Consider the following 27,836-nt stretch of genomic DNA (forward strand, 5'->3'; position numbering starts at 1 on the left):
CCCCCCGCCGCGGGGGCACACGGGTTTGTTTACTGTCCCACAACCTGTGATGTCTGCACCGGCCTGCCCAAAGCCATTGTTGCTGTGGGCTTCTCTGTTTCCATGACGACCATCAGGGGTTGGCTACCTCCCAAGGTCGCCATGGCAACTATCAGAGGGGAATCATGCTTGGGATGCTTTGGCTGGCTTTTTCATGAATGATTAGAATGTGTGACACAATGCAGACGCGAAAACTAGAAGGGCAGGCAGCGGTGGGGGCTGGCGGGCGCCAGGGACAACTCCCGCCAGACGGTCGGTCGATGAGCTCCCCACCTCCCGGATCCTGCCCTGGCCGGTGTAGGGAGACCCCGCCCACCTCGTGGGCCTCAGGTCATGGCTGTGGGGCAGACCAGGTGGGGGTGGTGATGTCACAGCTGCAGTGCCCTTTGCAGAGGTAGGTCTGCTAGGGAGGGCGGGGCTGGGCCAGGGTGGTGCGGGCTCCACCCGTCCCCAGGGTGTGCTCCCCCAAGGGGCTCTTCCTCTCTGGAGCCAGGCTAGGTCAGGGGTACTGGGGGCTCCTGCCGGGGCAGGGTGCCGTCCTGGGGTTCAGTGGTGCCCTTCAGGTGCTGGGTGCGGCCATCTCGGGAGGGGGCTTTACTGCTGTGCACTTTGGCCCTTAAACGTGGCATCCTGCGCCTCGCGGGTGCGAGCGTCTCTGCTCAGAGGGAGAGTCAGAACAGGAAGCAACAGCTGCTCGTGCCCGAGGCCCCCCCAGGCGCTGGTGGCACAGGCCTGGCGGGTGGGGCGGCACGGGACAGCCGTGTGGCTGCCAGGCACTGGGCCAAGGTGGGTCCAGGTCACTCCGTGGTCTGATGCTGGGGTGGGGGGTGGCCAGCATGCTCACCTTTGGGGAGCCCCTCAGGACTGGCTGGCCCCCATCTTGCTTTCAGGGTGACACGGAACGAGGAGCTGAGCTTCCTTGGAGCCTCTCTGCAGTGGGGATGTCCCCGCTTTAGGTCACTTGTGACGGCAGTGGTTCCCATCCCCTCCTGGCCAGAACCTAACCTTGCTCATTTCTTTTTTTTTTTTTTAAAGATTTTATTTATTTATTTGACAGAGACAGAGACAGCCAGCAAGAGAGGGAACACAAGCAGGGGAGTGGGAGAGGAAGAAGCAGGCTCCTAGCAGAGGAGCCCGATGCGGGGCTCGATCCCAGAACGCCGGGATCACGCCCTGAGCCAAAGGCAGACGCTTAACCGCTGTGCCACCCAGGCGCCCCTAACCTTGCTCATTTCTGTGTTCTTGTGTGATTTTCTAGTTCCAATTTCCAAGCCCTTCTGTTCGGGTGACTGTGCCCAGGTTATGACGACTAATCCCAAACCAAACAAGGCGTTAAAGGTAAGCGGGGGTGGGGGTGAGCAGACCCTGTTTCTGTCGCGGTCTCAGGCCTGGAAAGGTCCCTTCTGGTCCCAGTAGCCCCACTTTCCCAGGATTGCCCTGAGTGTGAGGAAGGAAGCCCTGTTCCCTGGAAGAGAGTGGGGTGGGGAGGGGGCTGTTGGCTAAAGGACGTGTCACAGAGAGGTGATGACAGAATTGGGGGTCGCAGCCTTGGGAGATGCCAGCTCCGACATCTGGGGGGATCATTCCTTGGCAGGGAGCAGTAGGGGTGGATCCCCGCCAGCTAGGATGTGCTGATCACCCCGGCCCCCAGGCGTGGGCAGTGTGGCCTCTGTCCGGTGGAACCACGGGCCGGGCAGCGCATATGAATGGCGGCACCCTGGCTCCCAGGGTCTGGCTCTGGCTGTCCGCAGTGCGTGCTGCCTCCGTGGGCCTTCCCAGCTTCTGAGGCCGGCAGCATGTGCTCTTGGGTTGGCTGTCTTGTCCTGGGAGCAGAGCTGGGTCTGGCAGGAGAGGGGACGCTCCGTGCATTCCTGGGCCGTGCATGCCCAAGCCCCTTCTGAGGTCCCACTAGGTGTGAGGGGTGCGGAAGGATGGGCTGCCTGTGTCCGTCCTGCCCCGGGCACTGGAGATCCACAGCGGGTAGCACACACGTGGGCCACAGCCTTGCAGAGTGTGGGCGGCCGACGGGAACCAGGCGATGGCCGGGTGTAGCCAGTGGCCCCCGTCCGAGAACCGTCTGAGTACGCTGCTGTGTGCGTGGCATCAGGTGACCCCGCAGTGACCGTCCCCAGTCCGTGATGGAGGAGCAAAGGCCCACGGGCGCAGCAGAGGCTGTGCCGCCCGGTCTTTCTGCTGCCCGGAACCGGGCTCTTGCGCACACAGGCTTTGCCCTGGTGTAGACACAGCGAGCCATCCTCTAAGGTCCCGCTGCGTCAAGGGCCTCCCGCCGCCCACGCGCGCCTCCGCGCTGACTGTTGTGCCGTGGCCCCGCAGGTCAAGAAGGAGGCGGGCGAGAACGGCCCGGCGCTCAGCGATGACGAGCTGGTGTCCATGTCGGTGCGGGAGCTGAACCAGCACCTGCGCGGCCTTAGCAAGGACGAGGTGGTGCGCCTGAAGCAGCGGCGGCGCACGCTCAAGAACCGGGGCTACGCCGCCAGCTGCCGCATCAAGCGCGTGACGCAGAAGGAGGAGCTGGAGCGCCAGCGGGTGGAGCTGCAGCGGGAGGTGGAGAAGCTGGCGCGCGAGAACAGCAGCATGAAGCTGGAGCTCGACGCGCTGCGCTCCAAGTACGAGGCCCTGCAGACCTTCGCCCGCACCGTGGCCCGCGGGCCCGTCACCCCCACCAAGGTGGCCACCACCAGCGTCATCACCATCGTCAAATCCGCGGAGATCTCCTCCACCTCTGTGCCCTTTTCGGCCGCCTCCTAGTGCCCCACCCGGGNGCCCGGGGTTGGGCGGGGGGGGGGGGAGGAGGTGGGCACCTCCCCCGTGCCCATCAGAGGGTCCCATGGGGAGCAGACCCCTTAACACCTGAGTCAAGTACGGACTCACGGCGGGGACGAGGGTGCCGGCTGAAGATGGGGTCTCGTGAGACCGTGTGCTGCACGCCTTCCCACACGCACGCACACACGCACACACGCACATACACACCTGGCCTTCCTCTGGGCCCTGCCAGCTCTCTCCAGACTATCCTTTTCCAGGGGCGTGTGTCTTGCGCCAGGGGTGTCGGGGTGTATGGAGGGAAGGTCCGCAGGAGGTTCCTGGCCCTGTGGCCCAGATGGCGGGGGCTCTGTCTTCCACCCCTCCCGAGAGTGGCCTGCCGTGGCCCACCAGCTGGTGCAGGAACCCCCTCACTGCCCTGAGCTCTGGTGCCACAGGAGGAACCATTTGTCCCTGGTGACGGAAAGCACCGTGACCCTGCTTGAGCCTTACCGGAGACCTGCGCCCCACGAGGCGGAGGGAGGGAGGGAGGGCGGGTTCCCTGAAGGGCTGTGTGCGCCATGTGCTCTGGGGCCCTGGGGAAGTGGCTCAGAATGGCCGGTCACTGGGGGGGCCTCCAGGGTACATGCGGCAGAAAGTTGCATGGGGGTTGGGAACTTTCCTTCCGTTGGAGTGACCCCAGGGAGGTCCCCTCCAAGGAGCGGTAGCTGCTGGGCGGGGAGGCGGGCAGCCAGCTGGGGAGGGTGGAGCCCTGCGCAGGGAGGGGTGGCAGGGCCTGGGGGTGGACACAAGGAGGTTCTGTGTGGAGTAGGGGTGAGTTTGGCAGGGGCCTTAGGAGTGGGCTGTGGTTCTGCTGGAGGGGATGGGTGGAGGGGATGTGGTGACATGGCACAAGGCCAGGACCCGCCTCCTGGGGGCACCTGGGTGGTCTCTTGGTGCAGAGGACAAGGGGACGCAGCCACCTTGGTGCTTAATCCTCGCCTGGAACCTTTACTTGCTCTTTCTGGCACCTGGACCCCCTGATGACCTTGGTGACCCTTGCTGGGGCTTCCCTCCCCTGCGAGCCTCGATTGGGGCTCCCAGCTCCTATGGGCCGACCTTGGACTGCCCCTTCCTGCCCCTGCTGGAGAGGCCGGGGTCGTGGGGTCTGGGGGTGGGCGGTGAGCTCCAGCTCCTGGCTTCCTCTTGGCCCTGCTGCTACCACCTAGGGAGACCCCCAGGAAGCCGCAGGCCCCCTGTGCAGGAAGAGGAGGGTCAGGCAGGGCAGATGGCCCCAAGGGCTGAGTCCTGTGTCTGCTGTCAGGAGTGGCGGGGAAAGGTCTGGGGCCCTCCCCCATCATCGCCGTGCGGCCTTGGCCTCGGCCTTGTCCTGGTGGAGGGTGAAGGGTCTGGGGTGGGCTGGATCCTTACAGAGCAAAAGGCCCAGTGTGTTAAAAAACAAAAAAAACAACAAAAAAAAAAAACTGTCGATACCATAGCCATGGTAGGTAATCCACATTGGATATCAATAAGGACCATGGGGAAATATTTAAAAGAGAGAAAGTATATATATATATAAAATTATATACACATTTTATCGTACAGATTTTCGTAACTTTTTTCCTGTTTTTACTGTAAATCCCTAATAGAGCAGAGCTGCAGCTGGAGTAGGGTGGGGTGGGGGCTGGTCGCCCCGGCCCCCAGCTCTGAGGAGGGAGGCCCTGGCTGCTAGCCTCCCGCTTCCCTCCGCGTTCCCCCCTGCCCTGGGGAGTGCCGAGGCCCCACCTGGGGGGACCCAGGGCCAGGGACGGGAGACCAGAGCCTTCTCGTGCTTTTCCTTTCAGCTCAGTGAGATTCCATTGTCACAGGTTTAATATATGGATTTTTTTTATTTAAGAGAAAAGGCAAGGACCTCTGTCCCTGGGGTTTGTTCCCCCTGCCTCCTGGGCTTCAGACGCGCGGGTCCTTCCTGGGGACGGGGCCTCCCGCTTCCTCGCCTCCGGCGCTCGGCTGTTCCATTTCAATATTTATTTTTGTGCTGCTTTTATCATGGTTTAAATTATTGAGAAGCGACCCCACGTCGTGGTCCTCGTCTGTATGACACGTGCCCCGCGCCTGCCCTGTCCCCTCACGGCCACCACCTAATTTATTGCTGTACATCTCAGCTGTGATGCTTTTGTACCTTTGCAATAAAGAGTTTTCTGGTTTCACACCTGCCTGGTTTTGTGATTGGCGCTGTGGGTCAAGTCCCCAAGTGCAGGGCACCGTTGGATGTTTGGGGCCACCACCCCCCCATGTCCCAGCCTCCTGACACGGTCGTCCTCGCCTGCAGTGAGTGTCCTAGGTTGCGAGGTCCGTCGGGACAGCCATGGGCTAGGGAGGGGGTCAGGCAGGTGGAGGCGGCCAGGCTGGATTTCTGAGTGGTGGGCACAGTTCCCGAGTGTCCCATTCACCCTGACCGGGAGCCCCCAGCCTTCGGACACAGCCTTCCTCTCCAGCTCAGATGCCCCTCCCGGCCCCCCAGTGGTATGTGTCCCAGTCTCGGACCAGGTCCTGCTGCAGGTGGGAAGAGGGACGCTCGGCTTGGGGTGGGGAACAAGGTGCCCAAAGTGGGCCTTCCCAAAAGCTGGAGCCGAGGGCCTGTCGATTCCTCACGGGCCTTCCCCACCCCCAGTCCCTCCAAGGGGCAGACGTGTCAGCACTTGGCCTCAGCCTCTGAAGGAGGGCGGGCTTGCAGGCGAGGTCTCGAGGTTCCCAAGACCTGCCAGCCCTCCTGCCTCACCTCTGCCTGAGCTGATGGGACTACTCCTGCCCTCACCATCACTGAGGGGGGCTTCACTGCCAGCCTCTTGGGGTTAGCCTCTGGGGGGCCTGTTTCCTCCCCTTGCAATCCGCCAACTCCTCCTGTGAAATCGGCGGGGAGTGTGCCAGCACCGCGGGGTCGCCATGGCCCCCAGCCAAGCCAGACCTCCCTGAAGCCAGGCCTGCTCCCCCTGCAAGAGCCCAGCGTGGCAGTCCGGTGACCGGAGCTGGCAGCCAGCCTGTGGGTGGGAACTGGGGGAGGCACAGACTCCAGCCCTGTCAGGGCCCCTGGGAAGTTGAAGGGTACCCCCTGCCCCGGCCTGGCCGTCCAACTCTCTTGGGGCTGCCCCCTTTGATGTGGAGTGCTGGGGCCATTTCGCAGATGAGCGTGCCGAGGCCAGGACGGGTTAGATGAGCTGGCCACTCTTGTCCCCTTGCGGTGGGGCCCAGAACTGGGAGCCCACTTTGTCGTCGTAGATGGCAAGATGTGCCTCCCTCCCCCCCTCCTCGAGAGCGCCCACGCTTCTGCCAGGACGGTGAGGCCGGCGACACAGGGGCAGCAACTTTGCATGAGGAGTTCTGTCCTACTTGCGGGTGGCAGGGGCCCGGCATTACTTTGTTGTGTCAGAAGGGGAAGCTGGGCCCCGTCTGCGGCGGAGGTGTCTGTGGGGGCCGGACGAGAGCCAGAGGCTGGCCTTTGTGGGGCTGGTCCCCCTCTTGCTGGCTCTGTGACCTCGGGCAAGTGGCTTAACCTCTCTGGGCCTCTGCCCCCTTTCCCGGGGCTGTCCTGAGGATTAAGCGTATGCCAGGGTCCTTGCCCCGCCTCAGCACACGGCGGACACAGCACACAGGTGGACAAGGCTGTCCCCAGCGCACAGGCCTGGCCTGAAGGTGCCCCTGCAGCCCGGAGCCCACACTGGGTGTGGTCTCTGGAAGGGGGTCCCCTCTCAGGTACCCTGTGCACACAGCTTTAGGCAACTGGGGCCCTAACGGGGTGGCCCTCGCCGGGCAGGGGCCTGCAGGGCAGCACTGCCCCCTTGCTCACAGGGGGGCTGGCACTGGGCCCTCCTGCGTCCTCCAGACCACCTCCCGCCGTGGTTGCTCCCAAACCCGCTGACTGACACCTGCAGGGCTAGAGCTGGGCCTACCGAGGTCTGCCAGCTGCAGAGGGCGTGATAAGGCGGGTGGGGGACTCTCCAGCTGGGCGGCAGGGAGGCAGCATGGCTTATCTCACCGGGCAGCCCGGCCGGGCCTTCGGAGAGGCTGCGGCCTTGAGGCCCAGGTCTCCAGGCCTAGGGAGCAAGGAGGCCGTGGGGCGACCCCACTCTGGCCAGGACACTGCTGGTCTGTTCCTGCCCTGCCGAGTCTCTCCAGACCCTTGGTGCCTTTCCCTGGTGGTGGAGGTCTTCACTGGCTGGTGCCCACCAGGCTTTCCTGCCTGCTTCTCGGGCCTGGCCAGCCGGCCCCGGCTCCCCACGCCCGTGGCCTCCCGGGCATACAGGCCCTGCCCTCAGGCCCTCCAGGAGGGCTCCCCACTCCACTGCTGCTTCCGGCCCCTCTCATAGGCCCCTCGCAGCTTCTGGAGGGCAAGGTGTGTGTCTCCCTGGGCGCCAGCCTGGCACACAGAAGAGAGAGGATGGGGGAAGGCAGGCTCCAGCTATGAGCCCCGTCTGCGCCCCACGTTCTCTCTGGGTCTGTGTCCATCCGTGGCCTTTGTGGACCTGCTGGGGGTGGGGCTGGCCAGAGGCCCATCTTTTAGAGTAGGCTGAGCTCCAAAGGGGAGGGGGACCCTTGGGTCTCCTGCCTGCACGGGGAGCACTGCGGTCTCCCCGGGACACAGGCCAGGGCATTTGGTCTACCTGTGAGCTCTGGGCCCCCCTGTGCTCTGAGCAACGACCTGGACCCCTCCACCGACAGACTTAGCACAGTGGGGGTTGTCTGACCACCCCACTCCAGTCCACTCCTCCGGGCACTGACCCTGCAGGAACAGAGGCCACTGGAGTCGCTAGAAAACCCAGGTTTTTATGTATAAATAAGTGTGATTCATCTGCAAGCCCCACGTGCTCCACAGGCTTCTCAGGGCGAAGTTCTGTGCAGGTGGCCCCTGACACCTCCTGGACCCTCGTCAGGCACGCTGCGGTGGCGGCTTTTCAGGAGTCTCCACGGCTGGAGGGGATGTGCAGCAGCTTGGCAAGGTCCAGCTGAGCCCCCGCCACCACCGCCTGTGTGTGCCTGCGGCTCCTGTGTTCACGGGGTGGGCTGCCGTGTGCTCCCGAGGCCATCCTTCCCTGCAGGGGCCCAGCCTGGAACCTGTCCATCCGGCGGGGCCCTGCTGGCACCCGCTTCTCAGCAGCCCCCCGAGTGGACGACTAAGGGAGCCCAGTGGGTCCCAGGTTCGTCAGACAAGCTCAGATGTCCCCTCCCGGGGCCACAGGCCCTCTGGTGGGAGGCAGGCTGGGAGGTGGCCCCACAGGCCTGGCAGAGGGGCTCCCAGAAGGGGCTTCACCTTTGGCAAGAGGGCTGATGGGTGAGGGGCCCCGTGCTTGCCCAGAGGCCCGGGTAGCCTGGTCGCAGCCAGGTGACCGGTGACCTGTGGCCCTCCTACAGCTCCTCCGAGGGGATCAGCATCCGCTTTTCCACATTCCGACTCTTCCTGACCCCGCCGGAGCCTCCTGCCACACCGGGGTGGGTGCCGGGGCTCGGGGCCTCGTGCGTGGCCTGCTGGGTATAGTGCTGGTAGGCAGGTGAAAAGTTGTGGACGGCGTCCTGCACGATGTCCTGTGGGCTCATGGTCTCCTTGAGGCCACTGGAGATGCTGCGCAGGGGTGCCTCGGGGGCTGGGGGTGAACGGCATGTGTGTGGGGTCGGGGTGCCCTGGCCCCGTCATTTTCCCCTCAGACCCCAGCCCTGGGAACATGGCCCTGCTCCCCACCGGCCTCCGGGCTCCCCAGGCCCTGGGCTCGGCCAGCAGGGGGTGACTTCGGGACCTCTGAATCCCAGCCCAGCTTCTCCACCCTGGGCTGTCCCAGACCAGACTCCCCGGGGGCCACAGGGAGAGAGTGCCTCAGCTGTCCCCTGCCTTCTCTCTGGCCTGGAGTGAACCCTTCACACCCGCGGTCACTCCAGGCTGCTGGAGCGGGTGCAGGCCATCCCGGCCCGAACGGGTCATTCACTAGGATGCCCGGGCCCCTGGGTGTGGTGGGCAGGGCACCCCAGGCTTGGGAGGCACCAAGCCCCCCATCCCAGCAGGGGCTGTGGGGGCCCAGATGTCCCATCCAGCCCCTCTCACTCAGAGCGCAGGGCCTGGGCCGGATGCAGATACGGCACCTCTCTAGGGCTGGGCTCCTCCCGAGGGGCTGGCTCTCTGTGGGGTTGAGATCCCCCGGGCCCATGGCGGGGAGGGGGGGCCAGAGAGGTGGTGCTGAGGGTGCCCAGAGGAAGGCAGGGCTGGCTGCGCCCCTCCCCACCCCAGGCCCACCCTCCACATGACCTGCCCCCCACAGGGCCCAGCCCGCGTACCTGGTGAGTTTTCTTTCTTCTCTGCGTACACCTGGCAGGTGAAAGCATAGCGTAGGGCAATGGAGGCAAACAGCATCTCGATGCAGATGATGAAATTCTGGTAGCCAGCGGCCAGTGTGCCAGCCCCCACCTTGCTCCCATCGATGACCTGGACCTCAGGGATGACCCCACACTTCTCCAGGACGGCCAGCAGCATCCCTGGGGGATGGTGACAGCCGCTCAGGCACCCGCCCTGCACCGGCCTTGGGAACTGGGTGAGGTGTGTAGGGGAGGTTCCGACCCTGCACGGGCTCCTCTCACCAGCCCTGGGATGTCCCATCTGTGTGGTCCGTTCCACGGACGGGGAGGCTGACGGTCAGGGGTGTGAGTGCCTCCAAAGCCAGGGTCATGGCACAGGGGGCATCTGGGAGCTTCCCACATGTCTGCCCTGACCTCCTGGATCCCAGAGCTGGGGCCCACCCCTAGCCCTACCCCTCACTGTCTGGTGGCCATCCTGCCCTGCAGGGTGGGGTCTGGGAGTGCCCCCAGCCTGGCCTTGGGGCCTCTGCCTGTCCTCTCCACCCACAAGGGGCCAGACCCGCTGGATGGGGACTCGCCATTTCCCCCGCGGCAAGGGCTGTATGGCTTCTGGCTGAGGGGGAGGTGGTTCTGACCTGTGCTCCAGCGAGGGAAACTGAGGCCAGGCCTGAGGGCACGTGGGGAACTGGGGGCAGAGGTGGGATGGGGACAGGCTCTAGGCTCCAGCCCCTGTCCCCACAGCCCACCCACCCTGCCAGAAAGAGAGGAAGATGACGGCCTTGATGGTGAAGAACTTGAGGACGGGCTCGAAGGGCTGCAGGAGCTCCCTGGTGGCGAAGTAGAAAAGGAACAGGGCGTAGAGGGCCAGGCTGACGGAGACGTTGTAGATGAGGGTGAGGTAGAGGTAGCCACTGTGGATGCTGGGGCCAGAGCAGGTGCCGGGGTCAGGGCGGGCCCCACGTCCCGTGCCCTTCCCGCTGTCCCGGCCTGGGCACCCAGAGTGACCCAGACCTGTACCCTCCCTGCAGGGTCGGGGCGGGGGGGCCGAGCACAACAGCCAGGGAGCTGGGGGGCGCTGGCGGGGGGCCCTTGCAGGGAGTCCCAATACAGCAGTAAGGATGTGGCCTTTCTCCCTACGATGCACCCCCACTGTCCCTCTTTCCCTGTCCACCTGGACGTGGCCTGAAGGAACGGGCCTCTACATTGTGGACACATGGGCAGGCGTGTGCCAGTGCGTGAGTGCATATGTGATGTGCGTGCACCCTGTGGGAGTTTTCACAAGTATGTGTCAGCATTGTGTGCACGTGAGCATGTGAGTGGGTGTTTGTGCATGTGCATGTGAAAGCACGTGTGCCTGCTTGTGTGCTTGGGCTCGTGTGAGCGTGTGAGCGTGTATGTGGACTGTGTGCGTGGGCTCGTGTGAGTGTGAGTGCGTGCATGTGAGCGTGTGTGTGTGGACTGCTTGTGTGTATGGGCTTGTGCGTGTGCATGTGAGTGTGCATGTGTGAGCGTGTGTGTGTGTGTGGACTGCTTGTGTGCGTGGGCTCATGTGATCGTGTCTGTGTGTGTATTCACGTGGCCCTGGCATAGGGCTCCTGGAGTGTCGGGGAGGTTCTGCCCAATGGCTCCCTGGGCCTGAGTGCCTGAAATCCCCCCTTGCTGTCTTTCGGGTGGGCTGGCTGCTGGGTGGGGACTGGGGGAGGGAGCCCATGCTCGCCGAGGCTGCACAGCCCTGCACCCCGCAGACAAGGACCCGCTCGTCTAAGTCTGTTTGCCGTGGCGTTGCCCTGGGAGTCTCCCGAGAGGGGGGAGGTCTGTCCGGCACACATGAGGACTCAGTGCTGTGCCGAGCCCCCTCCCTGGCTCAGTGCCCGCACCCCCCCCACCCGCCAGGCTGGCCCGTCTCCTCCCAGCCAGCTCGGCAGCCGGGCCTTACTTGAAGTCCCCGTCATGGTATTTGCCGAATGCCTGCAGGACGATGGTGACCAAAGCCATGATGGGCTTCACGATGCAGAACTGCAGTGTGGCCTGGGGGACGGGAAGCGAGGGGTGGTCGGGAGGGGGGCGTGGTCGGGAGGGGGGCGGCCGGGAGGGGCAGGGCAGGGGCAGGCAAGCCCCCCGCTCACCTGCTTGCAGAAGCGCAGGAAGCCGATGGAGTAGGACATGCCCTGCAGGCAGCAGGTGCCGTAGACACAGCTGGACCTGGGGTGTGCAAATCCGTGATGCAGGGCCCCAGAGGACTCTCCCCCAGCCTGGCCCTGCCACCCGGGGCGCGGAGGGGCCCCTGCGGGCTCTGGGGCAAGACGCTTACCGGATGGGCTTTCCCCGAATCTCGGCCATGATGGCGCTCTCGCCCCCCAGGTACTGGAAGCACAGGCTCAGGAAGCTGTAGATGACGAAGGCTGCAGGGCAGAGGCCGGCGTGAGCCCCCCGCCCCCACACGGGGGCTCCCTGTCTCCCCTCCCCTCAGCCTCAGGACCACCTGCCGTCCCTGCGGACCCCCAGCCGTCAGCAGTCCCAGCGGCGGTGAGGCCCAGCCCGTCCGGGTCGGGGGCAGTCCCAGCTGCGGGGCCCCCACCCTCGGCATCCGTGACCCCTTCCCGCGACGCCTCGCTGAGCGGGACTTGACCCCGGGCCCTCCCTGGATCTCGCGGGAGCCGGGGGCCCAGGCCGCACTCACCTTCGTAGCAGTCGCGCACGGAGTCGAAGTAGACATAGTACTGGTGGCCCCCCAGGAGGAGGAGGCTGAGCCAGGAGTCGAAGGCGTAGACGGGCACGATGAAGAGCAGGCGGATGATGTAACGCTGCTCACTGGGGACCGTGTAGGAGCGCAGGTGCAGGTAGATCTGGCCGGGCAGAGCAAGGGCAGGCTTGGGGGCACGACGGGCACACGCCGCCCCCGCCGTGCGGAGCAGCGGGCAGCGTGGGAAGCAGCGCGTGTCCCCGGGCGCGGCTGGCGGGACGAGGGCCGCGGGAATGCTCGCTCGCTCGCTCACACACATACTCGTGTGTTCACTCGTTCCGGGAGAATCTCCCTGGGGGGTGTCCGTGGCCCAGGAATTTGGCAGCTTATCATGGGGGGGCATCCAACGGGCTGATCCCCTGGAGCCCTTTCCGGGATCTGCCCCACGGAGCAGGTACGTTCAGAAAGAAAGGGTCTGTGTATGATCCGTCTCCACGGCCTGGGAATACGCAGTATGGGGCCGGGCGGGTCTCTGCGGAGCAGCCCCACCAAGGGGGCTCAGACAGCCAGTAACAGTGGCGCCCATGGGGGTGGGGGGGCCTGCTCTGAGATAATTGGGTGTGTAAGCATCAGATGCTGAAGCAAGTGCGACCCCACACGTGTTGGAAACACGTGGTGAACGGGAAAGGAAGGACGCCGCTGTCCTGTCCCTGGACGGTAGGAAGTACGGCTGACTTTATAGCTTGTCTGTAGACCTTTGTTGATTTTCCATGTCTTCTGCGGGAAGGTGAACAAGCAGTGAGAGAGTCTTGAACAGGAAGAGGCGCTGGGAAGCCGGGCACACAGCACCTCTGGAAGGCTTCCTGGAGGAGGTGCCCTTGAGCACAGGTGGAGAGAGGGCCCTGGAAGGGCAGGCTGTGTGTGGAGCCCCGCGTGCACCCAGCTTTGTAGGGCACAATGCAGGGAGTGGCGGGGGCGGGTTGGAGTTGGGAACGGTCCCTTATCAGTCCCCCACTCCCCGACTGGGGTAGTGGGAGGGGCCCGGCATGACCAGCCATTAGGAGACGTGGATGCTCTCCTGGGGCTGGCACTGCCTGGCTGGGTGGCCTTGGCAGGCGCCCACTCTCCTCTCCGGCCTTGCCTTCCCGTCTTGAAGGCGAGAGGTTGAGTCCCTCTGTCCTTGTGGGCTCTGCAAGGACAGAGTCTGGCTGCCCTCGTGTCTCAGAGGGCCTGGCGGTGGGGGCGGGGGTGGGAGCTGCAGCCCATGGGTCCCTGTCTGCCCCGTCTAGGGGGTAGGGCCCCAGGAGTCACAAACAGACAGACACACACACGCGGTGGCCACGGTGCAGGGGTTAGGGTCACACGGGGAACCCGAGACCCCAACTCAGGACTCTGGGGCCTGCCGCCTAAACCACAGCCTACCCCAGACCTAACGCCCGTCCACCGGCAGGGAGCAGGTGTGTCCGCCGCACAAGTGTGCACACACCACCCACCTGTTCAGTCTTCCCGAGCAGAGGCCCAGGAGCAGCTTGGTAAGACTCAGTGCCAATCCCGCCTCCTCCAGGCAGCCCTCCTGGATGGCCCCTGCCGCTCCCCCGGCCCCCCCTCACACACTTGTGTCTACTTCTGTTGTCATTTGAGGCCACACAGCAGGCACCTCTCACTGACGGGAGTCTGCTCACCCTCCCTGTCCGCCAGGCTGCTGGCTGCCCCTGCCCCAGGCTCATGCCCCTACTCATTCCCTCCCCGTCCTGAAGGCCAGCTCTGCTCTCGGCTCCCCCACAGCCTTTCCTGGCTCCCCACACCCCCCAGGCTGAAGGCCAAGCTGCCGCACTGACGTTCGGGCTTCCCCTTATGTGTCCCGAGTGCCCCTTGCCCAGACAGCCCCGTCCCTGGCCTGCACTTCCTGCTCACTTCCCACGGCCAGCGGGTCCTCCTGGGCCCCTGTGCCCACACCCTGGCTCTTCCTCGCTGCCGGGGCTGCCCATCCCTTCTCGGAGGGGCTGCCCCGTCTGCCCAGTGGTCACCACGTGGGGCTGGGGGCTTGTGGCGATCAGGGCTGAGCATGTCGCTTCTCTCCTCTCCTTCCCTGAATGGCTGAGCATGTCGCTTCTCTCCTCTCCTTCCCTGAATCTGCGGGGACAGCCCCTCCTGGGCCCCGTGCTCCCAGCCAAGCTCTGTCCCTGGCAGAGCCTTCCCACCTTTAGGCCCGGTGCCCACATGCCATGTTCTGGAGAAAGCCCCCTCCCCTGACCGTGTGCCCTGACCTGATGCCGCCTCTGACAGCTCTCCATCCAGCCGCGCCTCTGCTGGCTGACCCGAGGCCACGGCTTGAGGTCCCCGATCCCAGCAGGGCCAGCCAGGGCCATGTCCCATGGAAAGCAGGGTCCCAAGAGAGGTGCAGAAGGGAGGGCCTACCTGGTGGCAGGTCAGCACCAGGGCAGTCCACACGAAGACCCCTGAGATGCCGCGGGCCAACGCGGTGGTGAGGAAGAGCCGGGAGGTGCCCTGGGAGCTGTTCCCCACGGGGTCCATCTGCGGCCCGGTGGGCACCGAGGACGCGGAGGGCACGGTGGGCATGGCGGGCTGGGGGCTGGGCTGTAGCCAGGTTACTGACACCAGGGGGCTGTGGGTTGTTCCCAGGAGCCCTGAGGCATTAGTCATCTGCAGGGGTGAGGGAGGACACGGGGAGGAGTGAGGGCAAAGGTGCGCCCGGGCAGCTGGAGGCAGCCCCAGAGCCAGCCAGGGGAGGAGGGAGTGGGGGCAGGGAGAGAGGGGCTCCTCCTCCAGGCCACGATGGCCGGGGCTGCCTGGGCGTCCCTCACCGTCCCTTCTGTGTGGTTCGGGTCTGACGGTCTTGCCCACTCCCCTGACTTGGGGCAGCCCTGCTCCGAGCAGGAACTTAATTCCGAGGCCGGGGCCTGGGGCACCCTCCTCCCCCGGGCTCAGCCACCCGGGCACAGAATCAGTGAGCGGACCGTGACGTTGGGTGGTCCCCGCCTCTGTTGTGCGGGCTTGTGGGGGCCCATGTTTGAGGGGCCAGAGATGTCTGGGAAAGTGAGGGAGCCCCCGCTGCCCTGCCTGCCTGCCCAGGGTGGAGTGGGAGAGAAGGCCAGACTGGCGCTGCCCGCAGCGGCTGATAGGGGTGCAGCCCAGCACCCACTGGCTCCCTGGGACCTGCCCAACTGTCTGGGTGCCCCGCTGTGCTGCAGGGCCCTTTTCCTCCCCAAGCCCACTCAGTAGCCCCGGATGCTGGTTCTTCAGCCGCTGACCGGCCCCCCAGGGCACTGGGCACCTCCCCCCCACACACTGGAGGCCTACCTGGCCTCGCCCCCTGCCTCCACCCCACCGTAGGTAGGGACCCAGTGCCTACCTCTCAGGCAGGAAGCTCCAGCCCAGCCCTGGGAGGCCCGCCTCCAGGGAAGCCTGGCTGGTCATTTGCGTGGCCACGTGGCCCCAGTGGCAGCCCCACTGGGGGTGGGGCAGGGCTGCTATCTGGAGGCTGTACCAGGCTTGGGGAGGGGCAGCCACTGCCTCAGCTCCCAGGTGGCCCACAGAACTGCCACCTGCAGGAAGGGCCGGGGTGCAGGGGGAGGAGCAGAGGCTCGTCCCTTCCCGCTGCCGCTGACATTCTATCTTTGCTCAGTGGCAGCTGGCTCCCAGGAACCTGCTGGCCGCCAGGTGCCCTCACCTGCCTGCGCCAGACGGCCAGGTGGCTTCTGCCCGGACCCCAGGCAGACGGGAGGGGTCTCGGTTGGCTGGGCTGCTGTTTGCTTTAAAGCAGGTGAACTTATATTGTGAGAATCTCGCTCAGTCCCCAAGAGGTGCATTGGAAACGTTGCTGGGGTTGTGGGGTCAGGAGAGGAGGACGGCAGGTCACTGGGCTCTGCTCGGGGGTCTGACTCGTCCCGCCCGATGCCAGAGGCCCCTTTGGAAGAGGCTCTCCCGGCTCTGTCTCTGGGGGGGGGTGTCGGGGGGGGGGCCGCCACGCTCTGGGCACAAACACGTTCATGCCGCCGCCGCTGTGGGCACCAGGACGAAAGGTCTGCTCTGTGCCCTTGATGGGATCACACGTTCATGTCCTTTGTGCCCACCTAAGGCTCCCTGCGGCCTGGGGCGATGATGGGTCAGGGGCTGAACTGTTGGGATGACTGATCCCGTCTCACTCGGAGAGGTTCATCCACATGTCCACGGTCCCCAGGAGTGTGGGAGGCTGCAGGCCCAAGCCTGGACACGCCACCACCCTGCTCCCCACCCCTCCACCCACACCGCGCCCCCCGGGGAGCCCCCAGCAGGCCTCCTCTGAGCACTGCCTGGAACCTTCCATACTGACTTCTTTCCTAGTGGTCTCCTTGTCCTGCCAGCTAAGATATCACCATTCAGTCCTGTCCCCCCTTGAATTCCCACCTGGAATTCCTGTCCACCTGTTGGCTTTGTGCTTGCTGCCTGCCCTCTGTCGGCGGGAGCTGCTGGAACCCTGTGCAGGGCCCAGCCTCTGTCTGGCCAGCCCTCTGGCTGTGGCTCTCACCTGCTCTGGCTGGGGTGGCAGGTGTGGTCTAGACCTCATCCAGCCAGAGTAAGTTTGCCCTGTGTGCCCCGATCCCACCACCTGCCCTGGATGCCAGGAGCGTGGGTCAGCGTGTGTGGAGACAGCACCCTTCACTGCCCCTGGTGGCAATGGCTTGGGGACTCTGAAGGGCAAAGACTCAGCTATGCGGACATGGACGGGGCTGGCAGGGGCCGAGGGAACCCGCCCATGCCACAGGTGGGGAAACGAGGTCTTTCCCAGGCTGACGCTGGGGGGACTGAACATGCGGCAGGACGCACTCTGGTGAGATGTCAGGACTGCCTAGCTGGAGTCTGCATGGCCGGGCCTTTGGGAGTGCGCTGAGGGGCCCTGGCTTTGGGGAGGCTTGAGGCCGGGACCCTGGACCCAGACAGAAGGACGTCTGAAGCTCTTCCCTTTCCTCAGAGGCGGAAGCACTGTGGGGGGGTCAGTGCTTTCTGACAAGGCCGGTTGTACCCCAGGGACAGGCGCAAGGCCTCCTGCCCCTGCAGCTCTGCCAGTGACAAGTGGGGGCCAGGGGTCTGTGATCCCAGGATGCCCCTTCTGCCCAGGGCCACCCCCACTCTGATGGTGGGGGCCAGGCCCAGTGTCACTTCTGGGTTGTTCCTCAGCTGCCCTACCCTGAAGTTTTCTGGTTCAGCTGTTGCCCCCAGAAAGGCCCCCGGGGATCCCTGGCCCGGAACCCTCCCCACTCCACAGCCCCTTGCACACTGTGGGACGTGGCTTTGCTCGGGGCCTTCCCATCAGCACCAGGCCATGCGTGCGTTTTAGAATCCCAGGCCTCCGGAAAGTGGGGGCCTTCTTCCCTCCCCACCCCTCTTTCTCTGGGTCCTGACCTGTCGCTCAAGGCAGCCTCGGCTCCCAGTGCCTTGCTCTGCCCATGGCCTTGGCAGGCACCTGGGCAGAACCCTTCACCTCTCCGGGCCTCTGCTTTCTCATCTGTACTGATGAGTCTGGGGTTCTCCCGCCGCACCATGGGGTACGGCAGGTGGGGAGCTGGGACACCCCCCTTGCCTTGCCCTGAGCTCAGGGAAAGGCCTGAGCCCCTGGGCCTCCCGGGGGCTGCCAGGGTGTGTGGTGGAGAGCAGTGGGAGCCAGATGCGGGAGGCATGGGAGATGGAGGGGAAGGAGCCGGGCCCTGCACCACAAACAGAGAGCTGGGGTCCAGCAACAGGGGCACCAGGCCGAGGAAAGCGGACCGTGAGGCTGCCCCAGTACAGCCCCGCCCCCGGCAGCTCTTGTCGTGGCCCACGCACACTCAGCAGAGGTGGCCCGGCCGGCTTGGCCTGATTTCCCTGCCCGGGGCTGGACGCTGACCAAGCCCAGCACAGGACAGACCTGCCTGCCCAGGTCTGGGCGGCTGGGGCCTCTGACCCCTGTTTACAGTGACCAGGTGACTAGGCTCCAGGCAGGTCCTGGCAGGACTGGGCTGTGGGCGGCTGAGATGCTGTGGCCAGTGTCAGACCTGTGTCCTCGTCCCCATGCCTGCCTTTCACTACTAGTGACCCAAGGCCCATGGCTCCTTACTGCTGGCCCTGGACCTCCCTCTGGACCCGCCCTGCCATGCCGGCCCCCCTTCTCAGCTGGCCTGCCACCTGGGGACATCTCTGAAGGCCTGTGGCTCCTTCCCTGCTGCCAGCCCTGTCCAGGGCCCCCTGGCAGGCAGAGACAGGTTGGGGGAGGGCGGTGGGGGCATCAGGACCCCAGGCTCCCCCAGGGCGGCCCCACCGGGGTCCTTTGGCTCTCCCGGGGGTGCCCCCTGCTGGCGTCCAGGGAGTGGCCAGCAGGGTTTGCCTCTGAGCTTTTGTTCCGGCCCCCGAAATGGCCCTTGACTCAACTGATAGCCACTGTGGCTGAGGGTTCTGGGGGCGACTGGACTGGGGCCACTTTCAGCTGCGGGTCCTGGGTGCTTAGGCTTTAAGCCACTCAGGTGGGAGCTGGGAGAAGTGGGGGCAGCGGTGGGGCTGTGGGGTTTCTGCAGGTAATGGAAGGGACCTACCATCCTTGGGCCACAAGCCACTTCTCCCCTCCTCTGGGCCCACAGTGGGGACCGCGTGTCCCTCCCTCTCTAGTCCTAGGATTCCCCGTGTGGTGGGCGAGCAGGGAGGCAGTGTCTCCTGGAGTCCAAGAGGCCTGCTTCTCACTGGGGTCAGGGCACTGGGCCCTAGAGCTGCGGGAGCAGGGCCCCAGGTCGGACACACGGCCTGGGGCCCTGACACAGCCCTCACTGTGTCTGTGACCTTCCTCAGTTTTCCCCGCTATTGGAGCCCCCACGTGCAGCAGGTCGGCACCCGTCTCCCTCCCGTAATGGTGGGCCCAGGTCCCTGCGGCCCAGGACTGCTCTGCTGGACCAGCTGTCTCAGTTGGCCCGCTGTCCTGCCAGCCAGGTCACTGTCCAGGGGCTTCTCTTGGCTTCTAGGCCAGTCAGCCCCGGGGGGACCCCAGGCGGGATCTCGGGGACTTCACTTCCTTCCTCCTGGGGCTCTCTGTCCTTTCTGCACTGCCCATTCCTGGCCCGTGTCCCTCCCCTGTGCCACCTCCCTCCCCCAGGCCTGTTGCCTCAGTCCCCAGAGTGGAGCTGCGTGTACCCAGGGCCTGCCTGTACCTGCCTGTTGTCCCGGAGCCGGCTGCCAGTCCTGGGTGCGTGCCCCGGGCAGCCCTCCATGCGGAGCTGGGGCAGGGGTGCTGGCCTGAGACCCTTTTTGGTTACCAGGTGGCATACGGGGCCTGGCAAGGCCCTGTCCTCTTGGGTGGAGAGGGGGTGGCAGTGCAGAGAGCCTCAGACTCTCGGAATTTCAGGGTGTGACGTTTTCTCTCCAGGAGTCCCTGCCCACTAGAGTGAACGGGACCCAGCCTGGCCCCCACACTCCTCCTATGGGCGTGCACACAGGCACACATGTGCGTGCCCACACTCACCTCCCTGCTGGCTCCTGCAGCCGTCAGGTCGGGCCCCTCAGGCAGCTCTGTCGTAGGGCTCCAGGCCTTGGAGGGGGTGGCTGGGGGTCCAGCCTCACCATGGGGCCTCCAGCCCTCCGTCGTTCCTCCTCACAGCTGCCTGGGTCACTCCAAAAGAGTGTCGCTGCTGGGGAAGCACTGGCCTTTCCCTGGACCCAGAAAACTTCTCCTGGCCACCACCCACCTTGCCAGGCCGGCCCTGCGAGCCGGGGTGCAGCCCAGGCCACACCCTCTGCCCTGCCCAGACGCTGGGACCTGCTGTCCCTCCTGTCCACTGTCTGGCAGGGGGTACGAGCCGGCCTCAGAGTCTCTGACTTCCGGGTGTGGCCTCGGGGGGCTGCATCTCTCCCGTCCGTGTGGACGGGGGTCCGATGCCCCCTCCTACGGTGCAGTGAAGGGTAGACCGGTGGGGGGGGGACGGCATGTCTGTCTGCCCGCCTTCACCGAGGGATGGCCTCCTGGCTCCGAGCAGCTCACATGGGGGCTCCGGGGGTCCTCCTGCAGGGATGACGGAGAATACGGTCAGCCGCCAGCTGCTCCCACATGAGAGGCCATCCCCACCATCTCGTCACAATCTTGCCGAATCAATGGGCCCGCACTTCCCACCGAGCCTGCCTTCACCCCCCACATGGTGGCATCTGTCCGCTTGGGCCTGGGGCAGACTCTGAAGTGCGGGGCTCCCCGCGCAGTCGGTCCCTGCTCACTCAGGGCCCTCTGATGTCACACATCCATCGGGCATCGATGTGGTCACTCACCCGTGTGCCCCTCTCCTGCCAGTGTCACTCCAGGGCGCTAAGATGCCCACGCTCCGCGGGTCCTGCGTGCAGCTCTCTGGTTCCCCCAGTTCGTTGTCGTAACTGGTTTGGGAGGATCGGGGGCCGCGAAGCCCTGGAGCTGCTCGGAGCGATCGCCAGGAGTAGCCGCCCTGCGTGGCTTCTCTCGCTCGCCCTCCGCTCTGAGCCATGTGCCCGCATGCACTAAGGAAAGGGAGGGGGTCTGCGGGCCTGCGCGCAGCTCGCACTGTCGGTCTGAGGAGCCCCTCTAGCAGTCGGGGCTGCAGGTGAGCCCTACGTGCGTTCGTCCCACCAGCCTGCGAATCGCTGGGAGGCGTGGTGGCAGGTTGATGGCTGGGTAGGCGCCGTAGGCAGCTTTCCGAGTGAAGGAAGAACCATCTCCCCGCCGCGGACCCCCACCCCCCTGAGGGAGCTGCGGCTTCACGGACCTCCTCCTGAATCGTCGCAGGGGGGCGTGGAGCAGAGGGCCCAGCGCCTTCCCACCCAGTCCCGTGCCCGCATTGGTGAAGCAGAGCCGTGCTGTGACAGCGTGGTGTCGGCCTGTGACTTCCACGAGCCACCAGACCCCTTCCGGGAGCTGTAAGGGTACAGCACGGAGAAGGTGCTGGGGGCCCTGCTCTCAGTTCCACACCGGGTCCGCCACCCTCTGCCAGGTGGGCCGCCGAGGGCCCTGGGTGGGCACCACCCCAATCTCCGAGCCCCGTGTCTGCAGGCCCATGACCGCCGCTGCCCACCTGCCTCTTCTTCGGGGCGGCTGCGAGGGGTGGGAGTGTTGCTCCTTCGCACCCAGTAAGACCACCCGCAGTGAGGGTCCCGTGCCCGAGTTCAAGTCCCGCCTCTGCTGCGCCGGGGCGGCTGGGGGATGCTGCCTCAGTTTCCCTTTCAGGAACACGTGGAGGACAAGAGGAGTGACCTCCCCGGTCTGAGTGAGGACTACTAACGCATGTGCGACACGGGCCGTCCCCAGAGCTTGGTCACCGTGACAGGCAGGTGTGCTAGTCCCACAGAGACGCATTTGAGGACCAAACCAGAACATCGAGAAAGCTGCAAATCTGGACCCAGACTCAGAATGGGACCCCATCCCTGCCTCAGGTTCCGCGCTTGTGAGACTGGAGGAGTTGTGATCCCACAGCACAAACCCCTAATTTTTAGATAACAAGTGTTGGGTAACCACTGCTCTGAAGTATGAGTCTGAGGACACCACGCCTCTGCTTCTAGTGTTGGGGGGCTGCCCCTCCCACCGAGGTCTCGCCGGCCCAACCCCAACAGTCTCCACATTCCAGCCGTGACCTTACTCCCCACCCGTCGTGACACTCCAGTGCTGGGGGGTCTTCGTGTGTGTGGCCGCCTTTTCCCTTCTTTGGTCGGCTCCTGGGCCTTAGAACTTGTGCTGGTCCCAGTCCCCCGAGAGGCTCACCAAGCGGGGTTCAGGGCGCAGAATCTAACTGGGGGGGTTGCCGGTGTGAACATAGGAGGGGACGGAGTGGGTTTGCCCGAGAGGCCGGGAGGTGAGGCAAAGCTGGCCACAAAGCAGTCCTGCGTCTCTGAGGGATGGGCCTGCCTCAGTTTCCCCTGGGGTCCCCGAGCATGCAGGCACTGGCAGGGGCAGTGGGACCCTGGTCATCTAGGCTCCCTGCAGCAGCACGAGGTGCCTTCCCCGTTCAAGCGTCAGCGCCTCCTCTGAGAAGCCTGACAGGATTCCCACGTGTGACTCCCGCAGTCGCCGTCAGCCAGTCTGTGTCCCCGGCGGGATGGGGCTGATAGTGACCCCACACAGGCAGCATCTGCTGAGGGAATGAGCCCTTGAACAGTTTCCCTCACTCCCATCTTAGCAAACTCACTTGTAAACCGGACGGGCGGCTCGAGCCAGTCCTTCCCATCGCCTTTTCGAGAGGAATTTCTAAAGTCAAAACCCTCAGGGTCTCAGAAGCCGTTGGTTCTGAGGGAAACTGAATAGAAAGTCCCCTTCTGGTCTCATGAAGACATGGACGGCACCCAAGGTGTTTTACAGAGATCTCGTATAACTTTATTTTTAAGTCATCTCTACGCCGACCGTGGGGTCCGAACGCACAGCCCAGAGGTCCAGAGTCGCATGCTCCAATGACTAAGCCAGCCAGGCGTCCCTCCTTACACAGGGACCCCAGCTTCCAGACCCCGCACCCTCATCCCGTCTCCGATCCTCTGTGGGGTGGGCTCACACAGCACAACGAACCCCCCAGCTTCTGGTGCGGACAGTGACACGCCACGGTGGTAGTGGGCGACGAGAACGAGCCCAGGGGGTCCGAGCTGCTGTCCGCCAGAGGCCCGGGCAGTGAGGCTGCCTTATAGTCCAAACGCCTCCCCGTTAACTGCCACGCAGCGAGATGGTAAGACACGTTTGCGGAATGGAAGTTAACTGCTGTCCGGCAACCCAGACACACTCAGACAAGTCGGAGGAACAGGAGCAAGAAAAGTGTGCACAGAGCGTGTGAACCTTGCCAAACAAGGTTTCCTCCCCCTACAAGGTGCCAAACCGAACGTTAGCTCCTCGGTATTGACAGGAAGGGTGGTGAGGTATTTTGGGATACGCATTTATTTTGAATAAAAAAAAATGTCCTTCAACAACAGATACTGCACGTAGAGCACCAGGACTCATACCTGATGACTCCTCTTTCAGTTCTCAAATACACGCAGCTATTCGGACCCTGGTGAGAACCGTTCACAACCCCCAAGACACACTCCGCAACTTCCCTCCACCCAAGGGTACGTTAGCACCCAGAGTAAGAGTCGGGCCGGGATGTGCGAACTACTGGCTTCTAAAAGCTAACGCCAGAGTTCCTCCTCCTTCCTGACCAAGGGAGGGTCTCCGAAACGAGAGGGCGTCTGCGTGTCCCCTCGGCCCGCTGAGTAGCAGGCGCGGCTGCCGGCTCCAGGGTCACCACACCTGGCATGACTGGATCACCTCCTTCAAGGCCTTCAGCCCCTCCACGCTCCTGTCCTTCACGGCCATGGCCAAGAGAACTGCTCTGTTTCCAGCTTCCTGAGACACGAACGTCACCAGGTTCTTTGCAAAGACATGGATGAGAGGCTGGTAAAGGGAAGGAGAGAAACCATTTTAACTGCAACAAATCTGTTTTCCCCTAGCGCCATCACAGAGTGTCCCCTAGGAACCTGACCGGCTTCCCGCACCCCTAGTAAATCACCCCCCCCCACCCAAGCTCGATGCAGCCATGGTTCAGCGTTCAGCCAGCCTCCAGAACACTCCAGTCCTAAACAAAACGCTGAAGAGGCACCGTCATAGTCATTTTCTCGGTGCCTTTGGATCCTTGGTCTCTTTTGACTGTCATCCAGAAGGAATCACGAAAGGTATGCTGCAGGGCTGTGATGGTGTTTGTCAGATCTCACTCCTTACTCCAAAGTAGCAACAGAGGGTCAAACCTTACAAAATCAATGCTACCCCCGCCTGTCTGCTAGATAAAACATGGAGGGGCTGGGAAAAGCAAGCACCAAGGGCAGGCAGGTGCCCTCACAGCTGCGTAGGCTTCAGAAAATGCTGTGGCCGCCCTCGGGCTCCGTGGCCTTCCCACCAGCCCCTCCCCACAAACCGCAGTCACACAAGCGGTTTTTCCTCCAGCGTGGGGACCCCTTCCCAGCCACTTTACCTCGTCCTGCCCAAGAAGGACCTTCGTGGTGAGCACGGGCTTGCTGATGTCACTGGCCACGGCGCTGGGCTCCAGGGAGACCAGGGTACCCATCTTCCCGAACTGGGTCACCACGACCAGGATGTGACTGCTGAAGGCCGTGCAGACCACCTGCGTGGGGACCCCACACACCACTTCCGTCTTCTGTTTGGATACCAGCAAGGGATTGCCTTCCATGGATGGGTCTCTTCAAGGACACTTCAGTGTTTAGCAAGGAAAAAGGAAGGAAAAGAGAGTAATTCAGGCCACCCGCGTCGGAGGAGGCTCGTGGCTCCAGCATGAGCACCATCTTGTCCTCATTAGCAGCACAAGCGCGCCCACGCGACCGAGCGCCCGTGNGGTCCTCAGCAGCAGCACAAGCGCGCCCACGCGACCGAGCGCCCGTGCACGCACGCCGGCTTCACCCGCACCGCTCCGGAACCGCTCACCGGCGCACGTGTGCGCACGAGCGGGCTGCGCCGGGAAGCTGGGCCGGCAGGGCACTCGCAGCTCTCTACCCCGGACCGGGAGCGAGCGCCGCAGGTGCACACGCTCGGCTCCTGCAGGTGGCCGCGCCCCGGCCGCCCTCTGAGCTTCCCTTTCCGTTTGGGGAAACGACGCGCCACGGGACAGGGCAGCAACCTTCGCGGGGGCGACGGGCAGAGCGCCGGGAGGCGGGGGTCCCGCAGGAACGCGCGCCCACCCACCCAACCCACCCGACAGGCCTCCTGCGCTCACCGCGCCGCGCCCGGAAGTGACGCCTATGGGCGACGCGGGCCCGCCCCCGCACGGAGGCCCCTCTCACCTACGACGCGGCCCCTCCCACCGGAAGTGTGGCTGCGGGCTTCCGGTCCCGGCAGGGCTTCCGGTGCCGGCAGGGCCTCCGGCTCCCTGAGCGGTGGGGTTAGGCGCTCCCGAGAGGTACCGGCTGTGCGGGGTCAGTGGCTACAGTCCCCACCCGCGGGCTTCGGCCTCCCGGCCTCCGGCTGCTCCCCCCGGGTGACCTCGGGTGTCGGGGGGCCGCCGGGCTTTGGGTTGCCTACCCGCATGGCGGCCCGGGGGCTGTCAGAGCCGAGCCGGCGCCATCCAGAGGTCGCCCCACGGAGAGCGGGCCGTAAGGGCCGCCGCCGCCGGCGGCACAGAGACCTGGGTGTGGCCGGCGGTCGTGCCCGGAGCCGGGGGCCCGGGGGGGTCCTGCTGACCCCGGGGGCGGGGCGGCGCGGAGGCCTCACGGCGGTCCGTGGGGGGCGAGCCCTCCGCCCCACTCCGGGGGCCCCCAGCCCTCTGGGGGTGGTCTGCAGGGGCGGAGGGTGGTCCGTGGGGGGCGAGTGCTCCACCCCACTCTCCCGGGCCCCCGCCCTCCGTGGGCGATCTGCAGGTGTGGGGGCGGTCTGCGGGGTCGACCCTCCGCCCCACTCTTCCGGGGCCCCCAGCTCTGCAGGGGCAAGCCCTCCGCCCCACTGTCGCGCGGGCCCCAGCCCTCGGGCGTCCATCTGGGCCTCCCATCGCACATCCCTCAGATTCCTCAGGCCCCTGGTGGATGCCAGGCCCGTGGTGGGTGGTGGGTGGCAGGCACTGTGTCAAGTGCTCTGTGCAGTGACTCCTGCAGTCTTAACCCCATCCTGCAGACCGGCTGTTTAGGTGCAGAGCTCGCCACAGGTCGTCAAACTGGTAAGGGCTGGATCCGGGCTTTGGATGCTTGCCCTGTCGTCTTTGATTTCCGGCCTGAGGGCTCGGAGCCCAGGTACACAGGTTCGGGGGAGGAGGGGGGACCAGCGTGGTCCCTGTGGCAGGACGAACTCTGCCCCCCTCTTGGGGATCTCTGACAGCCCCCTACAGCTCATCCTCCCTTTCTCCAAGCTGGAAGTGTTGGCGGGCAGGGGGCGTCTGGCGCTGATGCTGCTGCAGCTTGAGCCTTCAGGCCCCTCCTTGGGGGGTTGACAGCCCTTCAGAACCCAGCACCCAGAGGCCTTGCCGTCCAGTTTCCTGACCGCCCGTGCGGGGGTGCCTTTCCCCTCTACCTGGTCCGCCCACCCCACTGAGCCCCTTAGGAAAGCCTTGGCATCCCTGATCTTTGCTGCCTTTTCTTCTGATTGAATGACTCCTTGGACAACCCGTGCCAAGTCCAATGAAGCATACGCCTTCCAAAACGATTTTTGTGGCTTAAAATAAAAGGCATGTATACAAAACATTATCAAAATAGAAATAAAAAAAGGAAACCTGCTTTTGAGCTTTCTTGCAGCCCGTTCACAGGGGGGAAGATTATGACTTTCAAGGTTCCAATACTCAAAAAGGATGAAGGGTATCAATTTCTGGGGAGAGTGTTTTTGTTGGGGCTAAATTTAAACCCACATCCACCCCCACACCCCCCAAAAGCAAATTGCCAATTCCTTGCTTTGCCCTGGGAAACCTTCCAAAGGTGCATTCACTGCTGTTCATCTATTCATGCGTTCTCTCGGTAGACGAATAGATACAAGTTTGACACCCCCCCAAAAAAAACCCCAGCTCTGGAAATTCTCGCTTTCATAAAAGACGAGCAGGGGCAGCGTGGCTGAAGTTTCGATGACGCTGAAGCAGATACATCAGTGCCTGTCCATTGGCTGGTTTTGGTCTGGATCTTGGGTAGAGGCTGCGGATGAAGGAAAGGAGGTGGGAAGTCCAGGTGGGAGGTTCCCGGTGGCCCAAGGGGACGTGTGGGCAGAATGTCCGCACTCAGAATAACGGGGCCCAGCTCATGGCCTGCCGTGGGCTGTTCTCCAGTGCGAGGTGAATTCGTTTAAAACGAGAACCAAGTAGTGGTAGTATCACTGGTGGGGCAGGAGAGTGTGAGAATTTATCTTAAAAATGGGGGAAAAAAGAAAATATCTTGAATTTGTCTTACATTCTAGTTCTAGGTCATGAATGCCGTTTTTTTTTTTTTAATATTTTATTATTTATTTAGTTGACAGAGACAGCCAGCAAGAGAGGGAACACAAGCAGGGGGAGTGGGAGAGGAAGAAGCAGGCTCATAGCAGAGGAGCCTGATGTGGGGCTTAATCCCATAACGCCGGGATCACGCCCTGAGCCGAAGGCAGACGCTTAACGACTGAGCCACCCAGGCGCCCCATGGATGCCGTTTTATACGTTAATTGGTAGAACCAGGGAATCAAGTGTTAGTTGGCAGGGTCATAATTTTTCCAACAAATCGTCCGACAGCCGTTTGTTTCCCCAGCTGCGTGACGAAGGAGGCGGGTTTGCCACATGGTACAAGGGCATCATCAGTTTGCCCAGGAGCCTGTCTGATCCTTTGATGCACACGTCTGTCCTTGGAGAACCGTCCTCTCACCGGCCTGGCCCGTTGTCCGCCGCGAGGCCCTCCCACGCCAGCCACCACATCCCCCAGCATTAAGCTGTGCGGGCTTGCTGGAATCTCGCATCTTTCATGATGCACGGGACACCCACAGCCTCACAGCGTGCTTTCCAGAACCTGCAGCGTCGCGCGTGTGCGTGGGAACGGGGGAGATGGAGGGGCCTTTAAGGGGAGCCCAATTTTGTGAATGGTCGATTCATCAGGGAGACTTTCTGTGTTATGATGTCTCTCCTTCCCTCTGCGAGCTCATGCCTTGCCAGCTCAAGCTGGCGCACAGGGACCTAAAATGGCACCCTTGGTTGGGGCGCCTGGGTGGCACAGCGGTTGAGCGTCTGCCTTCGGTTCAGGGCGTGATCCCGGCATTATGGGATCGAGCCCCACATCAGGATCCTCCGCTATGAGCCTGCTTCTTCCTCTCCCACTCCCCCTGCTTGTGTTCCCTCTCTCACTGGCTGTCTCTATCTCTGTTGAATAAATAAACAAAATCTTTAAAAAAAAATAAAATAAAATGGCACCGTTGGAAGGGGTAGGACTTTAGGCTCCAGAACCTGCCTCCTTGGCCCTTACTGTGCTTTGGGGCCACTTTCCCTCAGCCTCTCAGCTCAAAAATGGAGAGAACGTGTGTGCCGGCCTCACGGGAGTGAGTGAGGTGGCCCGTGTGCCGTGAATTCCCGGAGCTTTATGAAGTTGG

At 63.9% G+C, this 27,836-nt stretch overlaps 4 protein-coding genes across 13 annotated transcripts in view; 2 read left to right on the forward strand and 2 right to left on the reverse strand.

Moving 5' to 3' along the window:
• MAFK (MAF bZIP transcription factor K) overlaps positions 1 to 2,815 on the forward strand; it is a 7,442-nt gene extending 4,627 nt beyond the window's left edge. For 2 of the 5 annotated variants that reach the window (XM_034669687.1, XM_034669690.1), the window contains exons 2-3: positions 1,298 to 1,377; positions 2,374 to 2,815. In XM_034669687.1, the coding sequence (XP_034525578.1) occupies positions 1,342 to 1,377; positions 2,374 to 2,808 (471 nt within the window). In that variant the 5' untranslated portion in view covers positions 1,298 to 1,341 and the 3' untranslated portion in view covers positions 2,809 to 2,815. Of the gene's footprint in view, positions 1 to 34; positions 434 to 461; positions 826 to 1,133; positions 1,378 to 2,373 lie in introns of those variants that run through there. The other 3 variants (XM_034669688.1, XM_034669689.1, XM_034669686.1) reach the window with 3 other exon arrangements.
• A 4,807-nt stretch (positions 2,816 to 7,622) lies between these two features.
• Positions 7,623 to 19,528, reverse strand: TMEM184A (transmembrane protein 184A). 3 transcript variants are annotated; one of them, XM_019804711.2, is made up of 9 exons: positions 19,305 to 19,528; positions 14,240 to 14,485; positions 11,819 to 11,984; positions 11,450 to 11,540; positions 11,265 to 11,340; positions 11,075 to 11,166; positions 9,889 to 10,058; positions 9,121 to 9,318; positions 7,623 to 8,438 (listed from the first exon to the last, which is right to left on the reverse strand). In XM_019804711.2, exons 2-9 carry the CDS (start codon positions 14,483 to 14,485, stop codon positions 8,203 to 8,205), a joined length of 1,275 nt encoding a protein of 424 aa, XP_019660270.1. In that variant the 5' UTR covers positions 19,305 to 19,528; the 3' UTR covers positions 7,623 to 8,202. The 3 variants fall into 3 exon arrangements, with proteins under 3 accessions (XP_019660270.1, XP_002924132.1, XP_019660267.1); XM_002924086.4 differs by lacking the exon at positions 19,305 to 19,528 and adding an exon at positions 15,195 to 15,497; XM_019804708.2 differs by lacking the exon at positions 19,305 to 19,528 and adding an exon at positions 15,143 to 15,171.
• A 3,163-nt stretch (positions 19,529 to 22,691) lies between these two features.
• On the reverse strand, positions 22,692 to 24,620 carry PSMG3 (proteasome assembly chaperone 3). 4 transcript variants are annotated; one of them, XM_034669691.1, is made up of 3 exons: positions 24,535 to 24,620; positions 23,779 to 24,015; positions 22,692 to 23,204 (listed from the first exon to the last, which is right to left on the reverse strand). In XM_034669691.1, the coding sequence occupies exons 2-3, from the start codon at positions 23,992 to 23,994 to the stop codon at positions 23,052 to 23,054; spliced, it is 369 nt and encodes a 122-aa protein (XP_034525582.1). In that variant the 5' UTR covers positions 23,995 to 24,015; positions 24,535 to 24,620; the 3' UTR covers positions 22,692 to 23,051. The 4 variants fall into 4 exon arrangements, with proteins under 4 accessions (XP_034525582.1, XP_034525583.1, XP_034525584.1 ...); XM_034669692.1 differs by having other exon boundaries at positions 24,513 to 24,535; XM_034669693.1 differs by lacking the exon at positions 24,535 to 24,620 and adding an exon at positions 24,439 to 24,461.
• Positions 23,997 to 26,019, forward strand: LOC117804071. Its single transcript, XM_034669521.1, has 4 exons — positions 23,997 to 24,020; positions 24,121 to 24,717; positions 25,425 to 25,540; positions 25,626 to 26,019. Exons 1-4 carry the CDS (start codon positions 23,997 to 23,999, stop codon positions 25,735 to 25,737), a joined length of 849 nt encoding a protein of 282 aa, XP_034525412.1. The 3' UTR covers positions 25,738 to 26,019.
• Positions 26,020 to 27,836: the final 1,817 nt, after the last annotated feature.

This window comes from Ailuropoda melanoleuca, chromosome 10 (genome assembly GCF_002007445.2).
Source record: "Ailuropoda melanoleuca isolate Jingjing chromosome 10, ASM200744v2, whole genome shotgun sequence".
Taxonomy (NCBI): Eukaryota; Metazoa; Chordata; class Mammalia; order Carnivora; family Ursidae; genus Ailuropoda; species Ailuropoda melanoleuca.